The 20,865-nt window shown below is 46.5% G+C and overlaps 1 protein-coding gene and 1 long non-coding RNA gene across 7 annotated transcripts in view; one reads left to right on the forward strand and one right to left on the reverse strand.

The window, feature by feature from the left end:
• LOC307222151 (uncharacterized protein C1orf159) overlaps nucleotides 1-20,865 on the forward strand; it is a 31,782-nt gene that overhangs the window by 3,957 nt on the left and 6,960 nt on the right. For 3 of the 6 annotated variants that reach the window (XM_079987283.1, XM_079987285.1, XM_079987284.1), the window contains exons 2-3: nucleotides 16,859-16,934; nucleotides 20,174-20,278. In XM_079987283.1, coding sequence (XP_079843409.1) covers nucleotides 16,859-16,934; nucleotides 20,174-20,278 — 181 coding nt within the window. Of the gene's footprint in view, nucleotides 1-11,905; nucleotides 12,185-12,321; nucleotides 12,413-16,858; nucleotides 16,935-20,173; nucleotides 20,279-20,865 lie in introns of those variants that run through there. The other 3 variants (XM_079987288.1, XM_079987286.1, XM_079987287.1) reach the window with 2 other exon arrangements.
• On the reverse strand, nucleotides 3,539-15,380 carry LOC307222266. The gene is made up of 3 exons (XR_013841699.1): nucleotides 14,543-15,380; nucleotides 6,671-7,406; nucleotides 3,539-5,861 (listed from the first exon to the last, which is right to left on the reverse strand). It is a non-coding gene; the product is annotated as an uncharacterized lncRNA (long non-coding RNA).

Raw genomic sequence — 20,865 nt, forward strand, 5'->3', positions numbered from 1 at the left:
AGAGGCCAGGGGCCAGCGCTGTCCGGAGACACTTCCGGGTCACGTGGCCAGCGTGACATCGCTGCTCTGGCGAGCCAGAGCCGCACACGGAAACGCCGTTTACCTTCCCGCTGGTAAGCGGTCCCTATTTATCTACTTGCACCCGGAGGTGCTTTCGAACTGCTAGGTTGGCAGGCGCTGGGACCGAGCAGCGGGAGCGCACCCCGCCGCAGGGATTCGAACTGCCGACCTTTCGATCGGCAAGCCCTAGGCGCTGAGGCTTTAACCCACTGCGCCACCTGCGTTTTATTATTATTATTATTTAAATGACTATTACATAAAAGACAGCTGTGTAATTTAATACACCAAACTGAAATAAGTCACCATTACTCCTGGAAGCAAGGCTGTCCAAAGGGGAGAGGAATGGGCATGGTGCCTTAAATAATAAATTGGTCAGATTCCTGGAATGGGCAGGGGATGTCATTCAAACTTCTTGAAGGTGTTGATGAAGGAAAATGTGTTTGTATATTTAGCAGACAATGCAAGGCCCAGCAAGAAATAGAGGGGTGGGTGGAGAAGCATTGCATTTTTGGCAGGAAAAGGATTGCAAACTTTGAGTTAAGAGAGGGGCTGTGACAGCCTTGAATTTTCTTGGCTTCTCTGACTTCTGAGCCTTTCTCTGCAATATCCTGTTGTCTGATAAGTCCTAGTCAGGCATATTTCAAATAAAGTGTTTCAATCCTTTTAAGAAGGTTGAACTATCTAGTTGGGGCTTTAGAGTCTGGTATTCTCGCTGCATCCACAACTCTCGCTATACTGTGTTCATTTTGTAAGTCTCACATAGTCTTGTGTTTTTCTGGGTTGTGTTGGGTCCTGCAGCTGTACAACAATCGTGATGAGTCAAAGTTGGCTAGAGCTACCAGCAGAGCAGGCTGCGCAACTGTTGCCAAACTGTAAAAAAAAGGGGGGGTGACCCCTTCTCGAGATGCCAGAAGTTTCCAAAATGCCAATGGCTGAGTCATCTCACTGTGCTTTGGCAAGTAAAGCCCTGTCAGTCTTAGTGTGTTCTTGTCTAGAAACTTAGCCGAGAGACCTAGCTGCCCTGAAAAAATGGCAGAGCCATGGGAACATTATTGGGGAAGGACAGTAGCTCAGTGGTAGGAAATCTGCCTTGCATGCAGAAGGTTCCAAGTTCAATCCCCAGCATCTCCAATTATCGCAGGGAGAGCCTCCAGTCTGAAACCTGGAGAGTTGATGCCAGTCAGTGCAGACAGTACTGAGCAGGATGAACCAATGGTCTCTTGACTCTGTAAAAGGCAGCTTCCTGTGTTCCTGTGTCTTGCTGGATGCACCTAGGATATGGTGACCAAATTTCCAACACAGATCATCATTGCTGAGGCTCTACACTCTGATCACAACCTTAAGGGTTAGAACTTGGTGAAATAAATGGCACTGTTCACTGTACACCTTAGCATGAAGTACAGTGGTACCTCGGGTTAAGTACTTAATTCGTTCCGGAGATCCGTTCTTAACCTGAAACTGTTCTTAACCTGAAGCACCACTTTAGCTAATGGGACCTGCTGCTGCTGCCGCACCGCCGGAGCACAATTTCCGTTCTCATCCTGAAGCAAAGTTCTTAACCTGAGGTACTATTTATGGGTTAGCAGAGTCTGTAACCTGAAGAGTATGTAACCTGAAGCGTATGTAACCTGAGGTACCACTGTAGTTGCCTTAGGCAGTGAGTTCTACAGAAAGTCTGACATTCCTCTTTCTGCAGTGTGTGTGTGTGTGTGTGTGAGAGAGAGAGAGAGAGAGGGAGAGAGAGAGAGAACTTTTCCTTTAAGGTACAAAACTGTCTGTGGTCAGCCCTGGAAAATTTTGAGAACACATTGACTGTGTGTGTTCGAAAGCTCAGGAATTGAAATGGGTTTGAGGATCTGCCCTACATTTACTCTATTATTTTGAACCTTTATTTCGCACAAAGTGGACCAGGTTCTGCTAATGAGAAAGCCCTGAAGTGCAAAGGTGGTGTTCATGCTCCCAATAGTCAAGCCTTGGGTTTCTATTGTCTGCTGCAATGCTTTCTTCAAGACTTCCGAAACAACCTTACTGCTTTTTTTTTCTTTTCTTTTTTTTTGCTTTTTTTGCCTGGGCCCCAGAAACCTCATTACTCTGGGCACTATCTTGGATAATGGGGTGGACCTGTACATTCTTCTTTCTTTGACTTTCCTTATAACTTCTGAACTTTTAAAAATAACTTTAAAAAAAACAAAAACCATTTGCTGCCAATTTTATTGCTTTCTATTCTGCTCTTAGCAGCAGGTTTTATCGACTCCTTCATGTCACATTTTACAGCCTAAGATGCTATTCTGTTAGTGACCCTAATTTATATCCGTTTTCCTACTTCCATTTCCCACTCACCCCTATATGAGGGTGTGTGGGTTTTAAAAAGTGACCCACAAGAGCCTGTGTTTCTCAGATATAGCCAGAAAGCCCTTGTACACGAGAACAGGTTAAAGGCCTATCTAGTCCAGCTTTCTTTTCTCAGAGTGATTAACCAGAAGCCCACAAACAGGACACGGGTGTAACTCTGTGACCCTGCTGTGTAAAATGCATGCAATTATTATGCCATCACAGTGCATGGCACTTTTACAGATTAACGAACACAGAAAAATCCCTTCCCCAAAGAGCTGAAAATTGAAAAGTCAATGGAGGGGGAGGATATATATATGCATACTGTTCCGTTACCCATATGTGGTCTTAGTGCCCCCCCGCATCTCTTACAAAAACTAATGGTTTGTGTGGAATGACTTCACAGAGAAGTTGAGCTTTAAAGCGGGAGATAGACTCTGAAGGTAAAATGACAAGCAGACTTTGTTGGATTTGTGAGTGGAGAGAAGAAAGACGACACAGTTGACATTTAAGGTGAAGCAGAAGCTGGTCTAATTGTCGAAGGTGATGAATTCTGAATAGAAGGACGAAGGTTAAGGAATGACAATGAAAAGTTTGATAGAAGAAGGTTGCAATGGTCTTGATGATGTGATTCCCCCCCTCCCCCCTTGTGGGAGCTGAAAGTAGGAGCTGTGGGGCAACCTGAGATGTGACAGCACAGGACACAGGAACCAACTCCTAGGGGCCAAGGGGGCTTCAGTCCCCCCAATAAAATATTTAATAGGACTGGGTCCCCCCCAAAGTTGATGGGCATTGCCATTCAAATGGTGTGCATGCACCGTGTCATGTGATTGATTTTGTGGGGTGGGTCTTACCTGGCTGCCCCCTCCCCCACCAATATTTTATTCAAGTTGGCACTCCTGGCACAGGATGCTATGAAAAGTATGTGTGAATAAAGTTCCAGTGAGGAATAGGACCTTGAGGTAGGTGGCGCCTTCCTCCTCTCCTGCCAAAGGCACAGGCTGGTTAAATATATCTACTGCTAAAATAATTTATACGCTGGTTTTAAATCAGAAGTTAACAATGTGGTGCGCAACAAAACTTGTTTATTTGTTTTTAGAAAAATATTTGGATACTATTTCATGAATGAATGAATGAATTTCATAAATGAATACCAAAAAAAGTTTAAAACGGACATAAATTCATCATTGTGGAAACATGTACTCTTAATAGCCTACACACTCCTGGCAGAATATAAACCTTTTTAGCAGATGATCCTCTAGTCTAAAACATATGAAACAGCATTACGGTTCTTTAAAATTGCATCTGCAGTATCTAAGGGCCAGTAAAATCTGGTAAAATGTAACAAAGGCCCAGGAAAATCTGACTGAAGAGGAGTTTTTACTAGTCAATGAAATACTGTATATCTTCTGTCACCCGGATATCGAGAGAGAGTCCATTCTGCAAAGGGGGTGCCAGAAGAGAGAGCCTGTCTCCAAGTGGCCATTAGATAAAGATCATCAGGACGAGGCAGGACCAAGAGGGCTTCTTCTGATTACTGTGGTGTGCAGGTAGATATACACAGGTGGAGCCATTGTTTCAGATAGCGTGGTCCCAATCTGTGTATGGCCTTGAAAGTTGCCAGCAATACCTTTAAACTTGGCTCTGGAGCAAATCAGCAGCTAACACCCTTTTCTCAGCTCTCGTGATGTCGGTGTTATATGGTTTCCCACTTAGCAGTCTAGCTGCAGCCTATTGCTTCCAAACTTGCTGCCATCACTGCATCCCAACTGCCCTGTCCCCACCTAATTACGGAAGAGCATTGTACTTGCAGGCCTGTTGCTTTATTTTAATGTCTCTTTTTAGGGAGGGTTCAGAAACATCCTGCTCTGTTCCTCTAATGCCAGTATTGAAATTCATGCCCAGTCCACAAGTCCTGGCTTCCCACAGCTTGTATGGACCTGCCTGTCTGCCAGGATCTCTGCATTGTCACTTGTGGGGAAAGATGTTGGCAGAGGGGCAGGAGAACACAAAAGGTGCAATGAATTTGGGAAACCTCACCCCAAGCTCAAATGGGTTGAGAAACACTGAAATACTTGACTAGTGCTCTTCCTGTATATGGCTTATGGTGTTTTCTTGCACACCGACATAGCTTGAGCAGATAAGGCTGCAGTTGGATGCAACTGGTGATGGGCAGAGTTAGCTCGCTGGTGCTTTTTGTACTGTGTCCAGAAGAAACTCAGCTTATCGTGGCATATAGTACCAATTTTGCTGTAAGGTTAGAAGCTTGGGGTGGGTTGGTTTGTGGTTTAATAGTGCCAGTGTTGAGTTTCGTTTAAAGGATTGGGAGCAAGCCATAGGCTTGTGAATTTCCCCTTTTTGGTGGACCAGTTTCATTCTCCATTTGCACGTTGTTGTAAGCATAGCTTGCTGTGGTGTCTGAGCAGGGCAAACTGTGGTTAGCATTAACCTCCAAATCATGGTTTTGAGGTGGGCTTGCAAACCATTATCGCTGGATCCAGATGTCTTAGAAAAGTGTGGTTAGAGCCACTGAGAATGAGGTGAGAGAGTGTGTTGCGGGTGTGTCAGTGGGGGGAGGGAGCATGCCAGCCCAAAGATGCTTTCCTGATGGTCTGAATCGAGATTTGTGCGTAAAGGATTCATTTTCAGCTTAATTCCAGCTAAATAACAAGTTTAAAATCTGGTGGTAATAACAGCTATTTTTCAAGTCAAATGAATTGTGCCTTTCGTCTGCTCCTAATAGATGAGCCTTCAAAGACCATTGTTTGAGCCACAATCCTAGTTAATATCCTGCTTTGACAGTCTTTTCTTCATTTTAATCAGCTTAAATACTGAAGCATTAGATATCTTTACAGCCACTATCACCGAAACCTACTTTAGGAGGGGGAGGAAGGATTGCTTAGCATAGCAGAATAACTGTAACCTTGTGTACGTTATGTTGGCTTCATGCGTTTTGCTGAACAACTGTAACGTTTGAGGGAGATCCTGCCATTTTTCTCTTGGGGTGAGTAAATAGGCTCAGTTGGGAACGTCCCACCTCTTGCCTGTCTGTTGTGAAGGGCCCCTGGGATAGGTCCCTGAATAACTGGGACAGCATATACACAGTAGATATACTGCTCCAGTTTAGAGTGGTGCAGTCTATAAATTAATACATAATGACAATGTCTTCTGTCTGCATGGTGCTTGGAGCTTAACCATGGTCCATCAAGTCTTCCGTTTCAATCATAAATCTACCATATGTTTATTTGTTGGTCTTGGGTACGCTGCTATCTCTTGGCCTCCATAGTCCCTGACTTCTTTGCTGGGTGTGGGAACCTGCCTGGGGAGCTGGTGAGTCAAACCAAGATGACAGCCAGCACTAGTGCCAATCTAGGGGTCCCTGTGTGCCAGGGTGCACACAAATTTTTGGTAGGTGCTCAACACCCACACCACAGGGCTCTGATACGACTTCCAGTTTCTACATGCAAAGCCTCTGAAGTGACCACCGGTAGAAACCGGAAGTGGCATCAGAGGTCTCGCGAGGCGTCCAACATGACCTCCGAGGCCCTGGAAGCACTGCTGTGGCGCCAATGTAACGTGATGTCATGACATCACGTTACATCACAAGTGCCACTGGGCACCCACAATCGGGGGGCCAAGTCGGCACCCCTGACAGCAAGTAAGAGGACAGACTACCAATGTCAAAATTACTGGGAAGAAACAGGCTGGATTTGTGGTCAACTGTGGGTTTGGTGACAAAGGAGAAGTTGCTGGCCTGTTTGCAGGTCCTGGAGACCTCATGGAACATCCTGGATGCTTCCCAAGTAGGTATTTATAAAGGGGAACCTAGGAAGCTGCCTTATGCTGAGTTGGACCATTAGGCTGTCTAGCTCAGTCTGGTCCATAGCCATCTAGTCTGCATTGACTGTTTGCAGCTCTCCAGGCAAGAAGTCTCTCCCAGCCCCACCTGGTGATGCTGGGATTGAAAATGCAATCTTCAGCATTCAAGGCAAATGCTCTACCACCGAGCTTACAGCCTTTCCCACAGGAGGTGATAGAACAGTGGCCCTATCCCTTTGTCAAGATCCGAGAGTTAGCTAGAAGAGGCTGCTTTGGGTGCCATAAAACAGGCTCCATTTCCTTATCCCAGGCTACAAAGTAATCTGGAATCTGGCTCCGTTGGGGGGAAGCTTTAAAAAGGGCATCTGCCCTCTGAGGCACAGAACTGCTGAGAAACTGACTGGACTATTGACTCCATAGGTGTGAGGTAAGAATGACTGAGAATTGTGTATATCAAAGCCCTTTGATCACTCTGGAGAAGTGTTCAATACGTTCCAAGGAGCCCTCTCATTGGTTTTATCCAGTATGATGCTGTGAAGTGAATCTTGAGGCCAAGCTGACCTTGAGCAGTTCCAGTAGGCATGCTGGTCCCCCAGCAATTAACATGTCCCTTAACAAAAGATAAGCTCCAACAGAGTGAAAAACACAAAACAGTTCAGTCAAAGAGAGAGGCATATCAGTTCTTCTGCAAATGCAGATAAATCCAGTGTTCTGTCCTTGGTGAAACAGCCTTAGGGCAGATATCCCAATTTTTAGTATAATAATTTGCAGCTATGAAAAGCTGCTGCTCATAAATGCATTGTCTGGTTGATAAGTGCCATTATGAGCATTGAGGCTGGGAAACGGAGGTTCCTAGCTCAAACCAGTGAGTCTGATTGTTGACGGTGCATCGGTCATTCCAACAGCAGTTAGTTACATAGATTACACATGCCGTGGCTTCGAGGGATTTTTTGTTGTACGTTGCTGAAGATAGATGCTTTTGGATGAGTGGTGAGCATGCTTGTTCAAACAATTCTCTTCAGGTTCTCTGCCGCAAATGAAGCAAGGGCCGGTGGCAGCTTGCGCAAAGTAACCACAATGATGATGGATGTGTTAGCAAATGTCTGTAAAACAGAGCCGCTCTTCTCTTTGCCGATCTCTTCTTTTTTTAACATCTTGAGGAAACAATCTCCACATTTTTAGAGAAGCTGGAGTCGCTTAAAGAAAAAGCAACAGTTATTTAATACACTTTGTCACTGGAAGTAGGAAGGTGGCCTGTGGTGTGTTTTGTTGGCTTGAACATTTCAATTGCACTGTATCAACCCATTTACCAATTAGGATAGTAGCTGTTGTGAACAAACATTAAAGGTAAAGGTAAAGGGACCCCTGACCATTAGGTCCAGTCGCGGACGACTCTGGGGTTGCGGCGCTCATCTCACTTTACTGGCCGAGGGAGCCGGCGGCCAGCATGACTAAGCCGCTTCTGGCGAACCAGAGCAGCGCATGGAAATGCCTTTTATCTTTCCACTGGAGCAGTACCTATTTATCTACTTGCACTTTGATGTGCTTTTGAACTGCTGGGTTGGCAGAAGCAGGGACCAAGCAACAGGAGCTCACCCCGTCGCGGGGATTTGAACCACCGACCTTCTGATCGGCAAGCCCTAGGCTCTGTGGTTTAACCCACAGCACCACCCAGCTTCAAATACAGAGACTGCCTGTTGCTGTCACATCAGCCAACGTTGGCAAAGCACAGGAGCATCAGAAGCTACCTTAAAGCAAGTCAGACTATTTGTGCACCTAGCCCAGAATTACTCTGACAATTTCTCTCTTGGATCTTGGGCAAAGAGGTCTCTCGCGTCGCCTGCCATCTGGCCAAATTTCTGGTATCTCCTGTTAAGAATGAACCTGGACCTGAAAAACACATTCTTTTCTGATCCCCTTTCAAGTTCAGTCCCGGTTATCTGTGGGTAGGGCTTGCAGTGTCCCCTGTCTGAAACCCTGGAGATCCACTTCCTGTCTCTGTAGTAGACCAGTGGCTTAGCTCAGTATTGGGCAACTTTTAATTTTCCAGGTGTATTTAAAACTATTCAGAGCCATCACTTAAATGGCTCACAGGACTTGGTAAGCCATCTGCGGAAGGCTTAATCTTATGTGTTGTTTGCAAGAGGGATCTCATGAACTCCCTGCTATCTTGCTGGGCCTCTTCATGCTCCTCCATCTTGCCCTTGTCTCAGCCCTTTCTTCCATGTCTCCCCAGGGCCTGCTGGGCATTGTAAGAAAACAGTGGCCACCAAGCAGCCAGTGGGATTCAGCAGCAGTATGGCACTCACCCAGCCAGTACATCGGGATTAATTTATTAAATTTATACATTGATTTTTGGGCAAGATTTGGCTTACGACAGTTAAAATCCAGCAGTCGGGTACAATAGGGAAATGTAGGTAGGTGCGATCTCTCATTTCTGGTCCCTGATAGTTAACATGTTCCAGGTTCCATCTGTTCCTTCCAGAGGAAGGGGACAGAATGTGCGATGGGCTCTGTCTGTTTCTGATAGTGAAGAGATCAACCCGCCAACTTGGATCTTCCTTTTATCTGCAGGCGCTTCCGTCCCCCTGGCAATGAAACACTAGCAGAGCAACCATTGTTCACATTTTATAATGGAAAGATTCCAAACTAGGTGCTTGGCCTGAATCTTTAGGTGGCCCTCTGACTTAAAAGGAATGTGATGAAATTGTCACAAAAGGTTGTCTCTGGGATGCACCATTTATTTGAGTTTATAGATTTGGCTTAACCCCAGGCAGTTAGCTATATCAGGTAACAACAATTTCTTCCTTTCTTCTTTGTGAAAGGAACAAGTCTCCGAAGGGCCCGCAATCTAAACTTGTACATGTCTCCTTTAGACGCTCCAAATGTCAAAAGTATGAAAAGCGTTGGACTTTGATGGAGTACAAGCTTTGATATCTGTTTGGTTTAGGCACAAGAACAGTAGCTCTGCACGTCGTCTTTTTTCAGGTTTTCCCATCTCCCTCTTTTTAATATGCCTGTATCACCCCCTTGATGTGTCAGAACTCCTAGAAGTGAGTAGGCAGGGCTGGTTACGAGGAAGATGATGGATGAAGACTGTTTATTCCTTCCTTGAGCTCAGCAAGCTAAATTTAGTGAAGTTTTTGGAGATAAAGGGAATGCTTCATCTTCTAAGGATGAAGACAGGGGCAGAAGAGGGGTGGAAGCATCCAATTATCACTTAAGAGAAGCATTTTTCCCTAATCTTGATTTATCAAAAACCCAATTTGTTCTGTTTAGATGGTGTGGCTTCCTTTTTAGATTTTGTTCCCTCTCCGCCTTCCTTTTGAATCTGGCCAAGATTGCTTTTATGTTACTGGGAGCTTCTCAGTTTGTGAATATAAAATTAGAACTTAATAACAGCCTCATAAATAGGTTCACACAAGTTATTAGCAAACAGATTTTACTAGATGGCAGTTGAGTTTATGTTACTCATGGCATAGGGTGGAAGGAAAAGAATCTTCTTCTTCTTCCTCTTCTTTTAAAAAAGCCTAACAACACAAGAAGAAGCTGCTGGATCAAGCCAATGGCTCAGCATCCTATTCTCGCAGTAGCCAACCAGATGCTTGTGGGAAAACCACAAGGAGGACCTGAGCACAAGAGCTCTCTTCTCTCTTGCCATTTCCAGCATTGGTATTAGAAGCATTACTGCCTTCAACCATGGAGGCAGAGCATAGCATTCATGACTTGTAGTCGCCACTTGCTTTCTCCCATGCACCAGAAAGAGGTCACGCAGAGAATGGTGACTTCCATCCCTGAGCTGATACACTAGATCTTGATAGTGTCGTAGTGCTTTCCTAAAGTTTTTATTTCCTAGACTTTCGTTCATCATGGACTGAGTGAGTTTCAGCAGCTCAGCCTCCCCCATTTCCTTGCCTTGGAGGTTGTCTGTGGGCTCTGCTGCCTAGCAGGCAGAGGTCAAATGTTTAATGCCACCTGAATAATCATGGCACCATAGGACTGCCATGTTTGCATCTCTTATAAAAGGTAAAGGTACCCCTGCCCGTACGGGCCAGTCTTGACAGACTCTGGGGTTGTGCGCCCATCTCACTTAAGAGGCCGGGGGCCAGCGCTATCCGGAGACACTTCCGGGTCACGTGGCCAGCGTGACAAAGCTGCATCTGGCGAGCCAGCACAGCACATGGAAATGCCGTTTACCTTCCCACTAGTAAGCGGTCCCTATTTATCTACTTGCACCTGGGGGTGCTTTCGAACTGCTAGGTTGGCAGGCGCTGGGACCGAGCAGCGGGAGCGCACCCCGCCGCGGGGATTCGAACCGCCGACCTTTCGATCGGCAAGCCCTAGGCGCTGAGGCTTTTACCCACAGCGCCACCCGCGTCCCATTTATCTCTTATACCAGACTTTAAAATGTGGTTTTGATTTTATTCCAATAATCTTTTGTGGAGCAGCTTTGAGAGCCTTGGGGGAGCTATATAGAAGCATTCCAAATAAAATCCATACTGGGGTTTTAAAATAACATTGAGCATCTTGCTGGTACAGTAAGGCTTCATTAATGGAATTTTATTTTATCTCGCCCATCATTTAACAAGCACCTGATAGCATAGTCTTCTCACAAGCACAGACACACACAATATTATCCTCACATACCCATTATTGCCTCCAAACAAGACTGTAAGGTCAGTTAAGCTAAGAAAGGGCAAAAGCAAAAGTTGACCCAGCCCTCCCAAACCTCCTCTTCCGTCTCCCCTTAAGATGCAAAGCCTTTCCAAGTAGTTCAGAAAAAACAGGCATAACTTACTACCTTGTAAATGCCACGTATTCATGTGCCCTGTGCAAAGTACTTAATGTGGAACTTTCATTTGGGTTGTCTCTTTATCCTCTGTGTACCCTTGAGAAGTCAGGGTTCCCATGTCCCCCTGATTCGATACCTGCCCGTTGCATCTGAATGCCATTTTCTGGGAATCTTGGGTGGAGAGAGAGCTGTGGTGCTTGGGTCTGGCTTACGGGCTTGTTGTGGGCACCTGGTTGGCCACTGGGAGATCAGGATGATGAACTAGGTGGGCCTCTGGCCTATTCAAGAACCAGGTGCTGCTTCTGATAGATGAATTGCTGAGACTAAGCTGGGAGGTGAGTGCATATAATTAGCAAAGTCTAGGGAAACTTTTCTCTCTTGGGTCCTTCAGAGCAATTAACATTTAATTGGTACTGCCTGTGAAAGCAAAGGCAGGGGATTCTCAGGCCTTGTAAACAGCCATTTGCCTGCTTCTTGGTGGCAGGTGGAAATTTGCCTCCTGGTCCTGACAACCAGAAGAGAGTTAGGAGGCCACCAACATGGCAGCATCCCAGTCGTCGTGCGCCTGTTTTTCATGCGAAAGATCCCAGTTATCAGTCTCCAGCATCCCCCACCAGTCAGAGCAAACAGTCCAGGGCTGGAAGGACAAAGCTGGACTCGGCATAAGGCAGCTTCTTGTGTTTTCAGGTGTGGCTGACTGAGCTCGCTAAAATCTGCTTAACGTCCATGTTGAGACTTGTGCACCAGCTCAGCAAGGCTGAGCAAAGCTGCTGCAGTTTGTAATCTGAAGTGCAAACTTCTGTAAAGTCTTCAGGTCTGTCTCCTGGCTGGGAGGGAGGACAGGCTGAGTGTGTTGTGTGTGCTGTCTGAAAAGCCATTTCTGTTTTTGGTCATTCTGTCTCCCTGTCTCGTATTGATCTGGTATAGCTGAGTGCTGCACCCAGTTGCTTTCTGCTCCCAATGAGGTTTTTATCGGCGACGGTGCCAGGCAGTTGCTGTTCCCATCTGCAACCTCATTGATTCTGGGTGTGGAACAGGCTCTGCTTTGAGCCCAACTGATAAGGCTCCCAGTTTCTTAGCAACCACGCATGTCTTGCATGAGCAGAAGCTTGTCCTACTGCAGTAGCAGTGACAATCCTGAATGTCTCCAAATTAGCACCATTTTTTAAAATGAAAAACAAGGTAAGGTGCCTGCTTTTCCCCCACCCCACCCCTTGAGATCTTTGGTCCACGATTCTTGTGTGAAGTGGGGCTTATGGGAGCTCTTTGTACGTTCTCTGCAGCTGAACTATTTCTCTTTCTTTCTTTCTTTCTTTTAGACTTCCCTCCTTATTTAGTATGGCTGTGCCATGTGTTCTCCTCCTAACTGTTCTTGGGGTGGAAGTAAACAGCAAATCCTCTGACAGTTTGGTATGTATTTTGCAGTGAATTAAAAGCCTCTAAACAAGGCTAGTTCTATCCTTTGAGTCCTGTTGCCTATCCAGAATTTGAGAAACACAGTGACCTCTGCTAGTGTGTGAAAACAGTCAAGATCCAAGGATCCCCAGGCATGCAAATCCAGATGATGGAGAAGTCAGGCGCCATCCTGGCACCTGGGCATCGTCACTTGGTCACAAGTGGCCAATAGGCAGGTGCAAAATGTGCCTGGCAAATTTTGAACACCAGTCACAGCAAGCAACATCTTAGAGCCAGGGTGGGGATGTCTGTGACATGCCAGTTTTTGATAGGCCAGAACCCTGTCCTTTGGCAGTGATCACTGGGACACATGGGGATTGGAGTCCAACATCTGGAGAGTCAGAGGTTTCCCACCTCTACATTAGAGTAGTCTCTGCTACGTGTAAGTGAAAGAGGAGCCCTTCTTTTAAGAATGCACCTCCCAGGCATGCACTTGTAAATATTAGATCATGCGGGAGGATGCCAGTTCTTTTTAACCAGGTTGGTATAAGCCATTGATATATGGTTGAAAGCTGGCGAGCATTGCCTGGTAAGTTTCCAGAAGCCAGATGTGAGCTAAGCATGACATCTAGGGTTGGGGGAGCAGGGACTTGGTTTTCTGCATAGCCATCTGTTCACCTGTTCGCGGTGGTGGCTGGTGTCCATCGGGACGAGGAGGGTGTAAGGTAGGGAGCCCAACAGTGGGTGGAGCCAGAACCAGTGACAGGTGCAAATGCAGCCGATGGCAGGCAGAGCTACCTGATTCTGATTTTGACCCCATCCTTCTCCTCCCTGCTGAGTTCTACACGGGTCGCATCTGAAACTGAGGAGGATAAAGCTGACTGGCTGATAGTAAGAAGGCAGGCAGGTGGAGGTTGTCTGAGGTTGGTGGGGCAGTGCCCCCCACATTTGTCCTAATGGTCCAGCTTCTACCATCTCTCCTGCCCCATTACTGGTTAGAAACAGCATTAAACTATTCAACATATGTAGATCTCTGCAAATCGGCTGGCTTTGCATGCTTTATGCTAGGGGGAACTGACTCTCCAGATGTTGTTTGGCTGCAGCTCCTATAATCCCTGGCCTTGGGCCATACTAGCTGAGGCCGACGGCAGGTATAGTCTAGCAACGTGGAGGGCAGCACGTTGACTACCACTGCTTTATACAGTTCTTGCAGTCCAGATGTCCTTATTACAGGATTCTTTTAAAATATATATATAGGACAGCAGTTGCACACTCGTCATTTATAACTGCAAAGTGGGGAATCTTTCTCCTCTGAAACAGAGCAACCTAACCTGCACATCTGTAAAAGTAATCCATATTATGCTTTCTGTGTGTGCCGTTCCGTGTCCTCCTCCCCTTCTGTCCTTCCACCAGATGGATGAAGCCTGCCCCAATCATTACAGGTTTGATTTACAAAGCCGATCAAGGCTGAGTGATACACTCTTTCCCCCATGTGTGCTTTTAATCTCCTTTACCTGTTTGTTTGCGGGTGACTCATCATATTCATCTTGATTTAGAGCCTCCAAGGAAGAGGAGGGTGGGTTACTTGTACTGTACAGTAACAGAAGAATTCCCTGAGCTGCAAACTTGTAGTCTAATTTTAGAAAAACCTGCCCTCTTTCACTGAAGAAAATCCCGTTACCGGTAAGAGGATAGCCGTTCATAGCAATGCCTCACAATCTCACCAGGTTGTTATCAAGGGTTGGTTCTAACCTTTTCTGAAAGCCCTAAACTGTCTGGGTCCAGAATACCTCCTCCTCCCAGACAAACTTGTTTGGCATGTTAAGATCTTTTAAAAATGCCTTTTTCTATCCGGCAACCCATTTCACCTCTGAAGGTCAGGGCTACCAGAGGTGGGGTCTTGGAAGAGGAACTGCAGCTGAGCAGTTCTTTCCTGCAAGAGATCTAAGGTTCATAATCTGCCTTCGCCTATTTAAACCATGCTGGACTCACTGCTAAGCCAGGAGTGTTTTTCATTGAGGTTGTATTTGGGCCTTAAATTACATTAAAATCTTGATCTAATTGTTGTAGTGGGTGGGTGTGGCTTTTTTTGAGTATATATGTGCTAGATTATGAATAGGGACTGCTTCCCAAGATCTGCTCTACCTTGACTAAGAACCCAGAACAGATTGTTGTCTCCTCCAGACCAGGAGTTTGGAAGCTGAAGTTCTTGGGTTAAAATGCAGTTCTCTCTGTCTGGCCCTGGAGACCCTCCCCAAGCCATACCTCCTTCTCAGGCCACGCCCTCTCTTCCTAGGCCACACCCCTCACTGGTTCTGATCTGTACCCACCTCAAGTGCTTTAGTGTGGCTAGAATGTGCCCTCAAACTGGGTGATCCCTCTTGCTTGCCTCTTGTTGACCGCTGGAGAGGTGTGGCTGTAGATGGGGGGGGGGTGTTGCCTACTCTACAAGTTTCTTATCCCTTGTTATGCCCATGTTTGCCTCTGGTGCCCACCCACCACTCGTATGCCTCCCTGCCCAAGGTTGCCATTTCACCCATCCGAAGCAAGAGACATTTGAGATAGCAAATTTTTCATTTGTAATTTTTATCTGTGAAACAGGCTATAGTATTTCCGGAAAGCAGCTTAGTCCCCGCTTAAAATTCAGCACACAGTGCCAGTGGCAGGTGCTGTGTCTAAATGAAATTATTATTTATTTAGTCGGCAAATTTCATAGCCTGCTTTTCCGTAATTGTTCTGGCGGCAGGTTACTGTTAAAGTGGGGTTGGGGAGGTACCAATAAAGTTGCAGCGATGGCAATAAAACATTGTCAAGGGAAAGAAGAAAACAAAGAGCTTGGCAATTGGGCAGCACCTTAGTCATAAAAAGGCTTGCCTGAAGAGACCTTGACGGCTCACTTGAAAGGGCCACGTCTCCCGAAGTTGTCTCACCAAGCTCAGTGGCGGGTTTCTTAGTAATTGGAGTCTCTCATGTCATTGGAAAGCTACTTTTTAAGAAGCATGCTAATTAATAATTAGCAAGGATCTTCAGCGGTGGAAGCTTCACTTTTCTGAACCCTTTAAGGAACAGTTTTATGGAGAGATCTTAGGCCAGTTTCCTGTCAAATAGCAAAAAGGATACATATGGTTTATAGATACTGTCTGTCATGACTGTCTGGGCACATCTCTGCATATTCCAGAAAGGAGCAGCTCCCTTGCCAACGTGTGTGTGAGTGTGCGTCCGTGCAAACATGCGCCCTCCCCCACAACCTCATCCCTTGTTTGAAAATGCCATGCATGTTGTTGACAAGAAATATATGGCATCCGCCTTCTCGTCACAGCGTTTTTGCCTGAAGAAGAGCTGGCGTGTTGTTGCTCCCCCCCCCGATGCTGTTTTGGCACTTTTGCATGCACCCAGTGAACATTGGAAAAGCATAATCTTCCACTCATGCTCTGCTTGCGTGTTCTGAAAGTACGCTGAACCCCTTACTCCTGCTTCCTCTGGTTCTCCACTTGTCTTCAGGTGCAATTTTGGATGGGTCATTTCAGAGCATGTGGACCCCATTTCTATAGCATGGTTAGCCAGTCAGACCCAGTGGCCCAAGCTGGGAGCTTGTGACACTCTGGCACAGGGCTAGGGTTATGCATAGGAAGCTGCCTTCTACCGAGTCAGATCATTGGACCATCAATCTCAGTACTGCCTGCACTGACTGGCAGCCACTCTCCGCGGTTTCAAGCAGGGAGTCTTTCTCAGCCCTACCTAGAGATGCCAGGGATTGAACCTCAGGTCTTCTGCATGCAAAAAAGATACTCTACCAATGAATACTACCTTCCGCTGCTCCCCACTTGGCAAACATAGAACAGGGGTGGAAAATGGTTGGTTGGGTTCTGCTGGTAGATCTCTGGATAATTTGCAATAGGCCGGCAAAGGGTTTCTGTCTCCCAATTGGTCTAACAATTGGCACAACAAAAGGGGCTTTTCCTTCTCTCCCGCCCCCTTGCCCCCTGCTGAAATGAATAAATCTGGTGACGGGATTACAAAGGTGGGTTTGTAGCAGGAAAAGGTGTGGTGTGTGTACACAGCCTGGATTAGGTTGTGCAAATCTCTGCTGTGAGAACCCGACTTGGGGGGGGGGGTGTTCATTCCAGATGTGAAGATCCGCCATATGAGAATGAATCTTGTTTTCTTTGTTTCCTCCTGCTGCTGAATGTTTTTAAAGGCACCCCTTTGGGAAAGGTTGTGCTGTGTACACTTTGCAAGGAATACTAGCCTGTAAGATTTTCCTCCACACACAGTTGTTACTCAACACCCCCCCCAAAAAAAATCCATGTTGTTCATGCTTGTGGGGGGGTTGTGAGGCTCCCCTCTGCTTATTAGGCAATGTCATGAAACTGAAGTTCAGCTGAGTTTGCTCTCTTGGTGTAAAAGTGAATGGAATTTTTTACATGAACTGAGAATCTTTATTTTCCTCTCCCTCTCTAGGAATCAGAGTTAGAATGTTGTATGGATGCAATGGAGACCAATACCACCTGTCTAGCCGAGAACCAGTGCAGTCCAGGTAAGTCATTGGTGGTTGTTATGCACTAATCCAGTGGTTCCCAAACTCCTTTCCCTACAGGCCCCTTGAAAATGTCTTATGGTCTTGCTGAACCACTTAATGATTTCTCTTCCCACTTTAGCCATCGTATTGCACTCTGTATGGATTTTAATTGCACTTTAAATTGCTTTTATTTATTTTTCTATATTGTATTCCTCAGGAATACAATATATAAGAAATAAAAGAAGCAATCAAAAGGAGCATTTGTGGTGGTTCTTCCTACACTTTTATCCCCACAACAGCCCTGTGAGGTAGACTAAGCTGAATGATGGGGATTGGTCCAACGTCAACCTAGGTCTTAAACCAGAGACTCACCAGCCTTAATTGAATAACTTTCGCCCTGTGGTGATGTCTGTTAGGGCATCAGGAAACTGCTCCCAGACAAAGCTGCAGAAAGACCCACATATTTAGTTGCAAGCGTCTTCTATCTAGCCTTGCAGACTCTTTTTCTAGGGTAGGGGAAAGCAGAGTACAAACTGATCCTTTAGGTGCTTGTCTGGCTTAATTATATTAATTCTATATCACAGCAATTATGTCCACATGCTTCTGCACAACCAACCCTGCGTACAGCCACTTGCCACAGCCCAGAAATACAATTTTCCAAAGAATGAGCTGATAATTTTTGCTGAGTGTAGCCTTGCATCTTGGGCACGGTAGGGGAGGTAAGTGGCATAGGGACTTCCAGGCAAACGACCAAAGAACGTGTCAGAAAATTCTGGTTGGCAAATCAGTGGCCCCTTTTAAAACTAAAAAGTTAATAAATTGCTAGCTCCCCCCTGTCTTGGGTTACATTAATGTTGCAACATAACCTTTTGAGGTTTTGTTGTTGAGAGTGATGTATCGAGGCGGGGAGCTGCTGAACAGTTGCCAATAAATTCCAGATTTCGGTTTTTAATATATTTCAAAAGGTTAATCGATCACAATCTTCAGTGCCACTAAAAGAGCTTTGTTGTCATTTTCTCCTTCCTTTTTTTATATTACTGTCAGATAGCTTTGCCCTCCCAGTAGGTCTGTTTTTATGTTTAGATTAAATGTCAGATGTAATTTATCACCAAGGGTATCTAATGTGCCGCTTCCAGCTGAGGGAAGCGGAACAGCCGTGTTTGTTTCCCAATCAGTGCCTCGCTCATCATGTGCTTTATGGAATAATTGATCCCCATCGTTGGCTGCGGAGGGCTGGCCTGGTGAGGCTACTAGGCAGCCGGTTTGGGCTCCTGAGATCAAAGCAGCAGCTCTCCACGGCTGATGCACTCCAGCCATTTGTCCAGAAAGGTTGAATGGGGGAAAAATAGCTTTGCCCTCTTCCGTGTTGCATTGCAGAGTGTCACATTAAAGTAAGTTACAGATAGGTAGCCGTGTTGGTCTGCCATAGTCAAAACAAAAAATTTTTTTCCTTCCAGTAGCACCTTAAAGACCAACTAAGTTAGTTCTTGGTATGAGCTTTCGTGTGCATGCACACTTCTTCAGATACACTGAAACAGAAGTTTCCAGACCCTTCTATATAGTGAGAAGGTGGGGAGGGGTATTACTCAGAAGGGTGGTGGGAATGGGTGATTGGCAGATAGCTGTGATGAGCCTGTTGACGAACAGGCATCATCACAGCTATCTGCCAATCACCCATTCCAACCACCCTTCTGAGTAATACCCCTCCCCACCTTCTCACTATATAGAAGGGTCTGGAAACTTCTGTTTCAGTGTATCTGAAGAAGTGTGCATGCACACGAAAGCTCATACCAAGAACTAACTTAGTTGGTCTTTAAGGTGCTACTGGAAGGAAAAAAATTTTTTGTTTTGACATTAAAGTAAGGACAGAGAGGAGCTTACAAGTTATGGGCATAGCTGTCAAGGTTTCCCTTTTTTTAAGGGAAATTCCCTTATTCCGAATAGGATTCCTCGCAAGAAAAGGGAAAAGTTGACAGCGATGGTTATGGGCATAAGAACTCCCCTGCATGATTTAATCAAAGACCCACCCAAACCAGAGCTTTGCCTACATCAGGGCAGCTAAATGCTTCTGTGAAGATAACAAGCAGCAGATAAAGGCAGTAAACCTCCCCTGTTTCTTCCTTGCTAACAAGGGATGAATGCTTGGGATGGGTGGAGTTGTTCCAGAACAAGTCCATTTTGGGGGTCTAATCCAGCCCTCTGGTTGATTTTAGTAAAGGTAAAGGTACCCCTGCCCGTACGGGCCAGTCTTGACAGACTCTGGGGTTGTGCGCCCATCTCACTTAAGAGGCCAGGGGCCAGCGCTGTCCGGAGACACTTCCGGGTCACGTGGCCAGCGTGACATCGCTGCTCTGGCGAGCCAGAGCCGCACACGGAAACGCCGTTTACCTTCCCGCTGGTAAGCGGTCCCTATTTATCTACTTGCACCCGGAGGTGCTTTCGAACTGCTAGGTTGGCAGGCGCTGGGACCGAGCAGCGGGAGCGCACCCCGCCGCAGGGATTCGAACCGCCGACCTAATGATCGGCAAGTCCTAGGCGCTGAGGCTTTAACCCACAGCGCCACCTGCGTCCCTCTGGTTGATTTTACTTCAGGGTAAAACTTCAATCCCCACGCATCGGCCCTCATGCATGTTCACTTCATCAAATGTGGCCCTCTTTGAAAAAGGTTTGGGCACCCCTGCTCTCGAACTTGGAACTCTCTCCTTTTTACCCAGCATCCATTCTGACCTGGGGCTTACAAGGCAATAATAGCACACAAATCCATCAAGTTCTGGCAGTTCATGGGGCAAGTCTTCAGCCACGTTCCAAAGATGCAGTTGTTATGTTCCCAAGGAGTGTGGTGGACTCACGTGTTTCTCAGAATGAAAGGGGCTTGCCTTCTCCACCCTGCTTTTGCTGCCTGCCTCATCGGCAGTGAAGGCGGAGACATTAGGGCAATTGGCATTGCCCCACCAACCTCAGCCAAACCCCACCTGCCTGCCCTCTTTTTTACAACTGGTGAGGGACGGATTCTGTCCGTGCTTGGCTCTGCCTCCAGCTCCTCACAAAACTATTTGAATTCTGTCGCTCAGACCTCATACAAGTGTCCCAGGCGCTATGCAAGGAGCTGTGAGGAAATGGGCCTTTGGGGCAGTCAGACGAATGAAGCGGGTTTCATCCGATGCTTGTTTGTGCATGAAAGGTACTTTTGAGGCTTCTTTTTTTTTACTCTTCTCATTCTGCCTTCATCCTTTTGTTCCCCACCCCCTCGCACGCAGGCTGCTACAGGCGGTGGAATGAAGATGGCAGCAGCAGCTGCATCAAATGTGATAACGAAACTGTCGCTGCCACGCCGGCGTACAACCTGACTGACTGCCGAAACAGTAAGCCATCTGTGTGGCGTGTTCTTCCCCGATTTGTGCCTCTATAGGAAATGCCTTCATAGGGGCTTCTTTCTGTGCTTCCCTTAGTTTAGACTTCTAAGTTTGGAGAAAAGGTGCAGAACAGGTGACACAGCAGAGGTGTATGAAGTCATGTGTCGCATGCAGAAAGTGGATAGGAAGACTTTCCCTCCCTCTCCCGTAACACGGGAACCTGGAGGCATCCAGTGAAGCTTGGGAGATTCAGGACAGGCAAAAGAAAACACTTCTTCATACAGCACATGGTTAAACTGTGGAACTCCCTCCCACTGGAGGCAGTGATGGCTGCCAGCTTGGATGGCTTTAAAAGAGGATTGGACAGATCAATAGAGGATAAGGCTTATCACTGCGATGGCTGTGTTCTACCTCCACAGCCAGAGGCTATATTCCTCTGAAGACCCTTTGCTGGGAATTGCAAGAGTGGAGAGAGCTGTTTCACTCAAGCCCTGCCTACAGGCTTCCCAGTGGTTTGCCGCTGTGAGAATTGGATACTGGATCTTGATGGGCCGTTAGGCTGATCTGGCTCCAAGGCTCTTCTTTGCATGTCGGAG

This window comes from Podarcis cretensis, assembly GCF_951804945.1.
Source record: "Podarcis cretensis genome assembly, chromosome: 8".
NCBI lineage: Eukaryota > Metazoa > Chordata > Lepidosauria > Squamata > Lacertidae > Podarcis > Podarcis cretensis.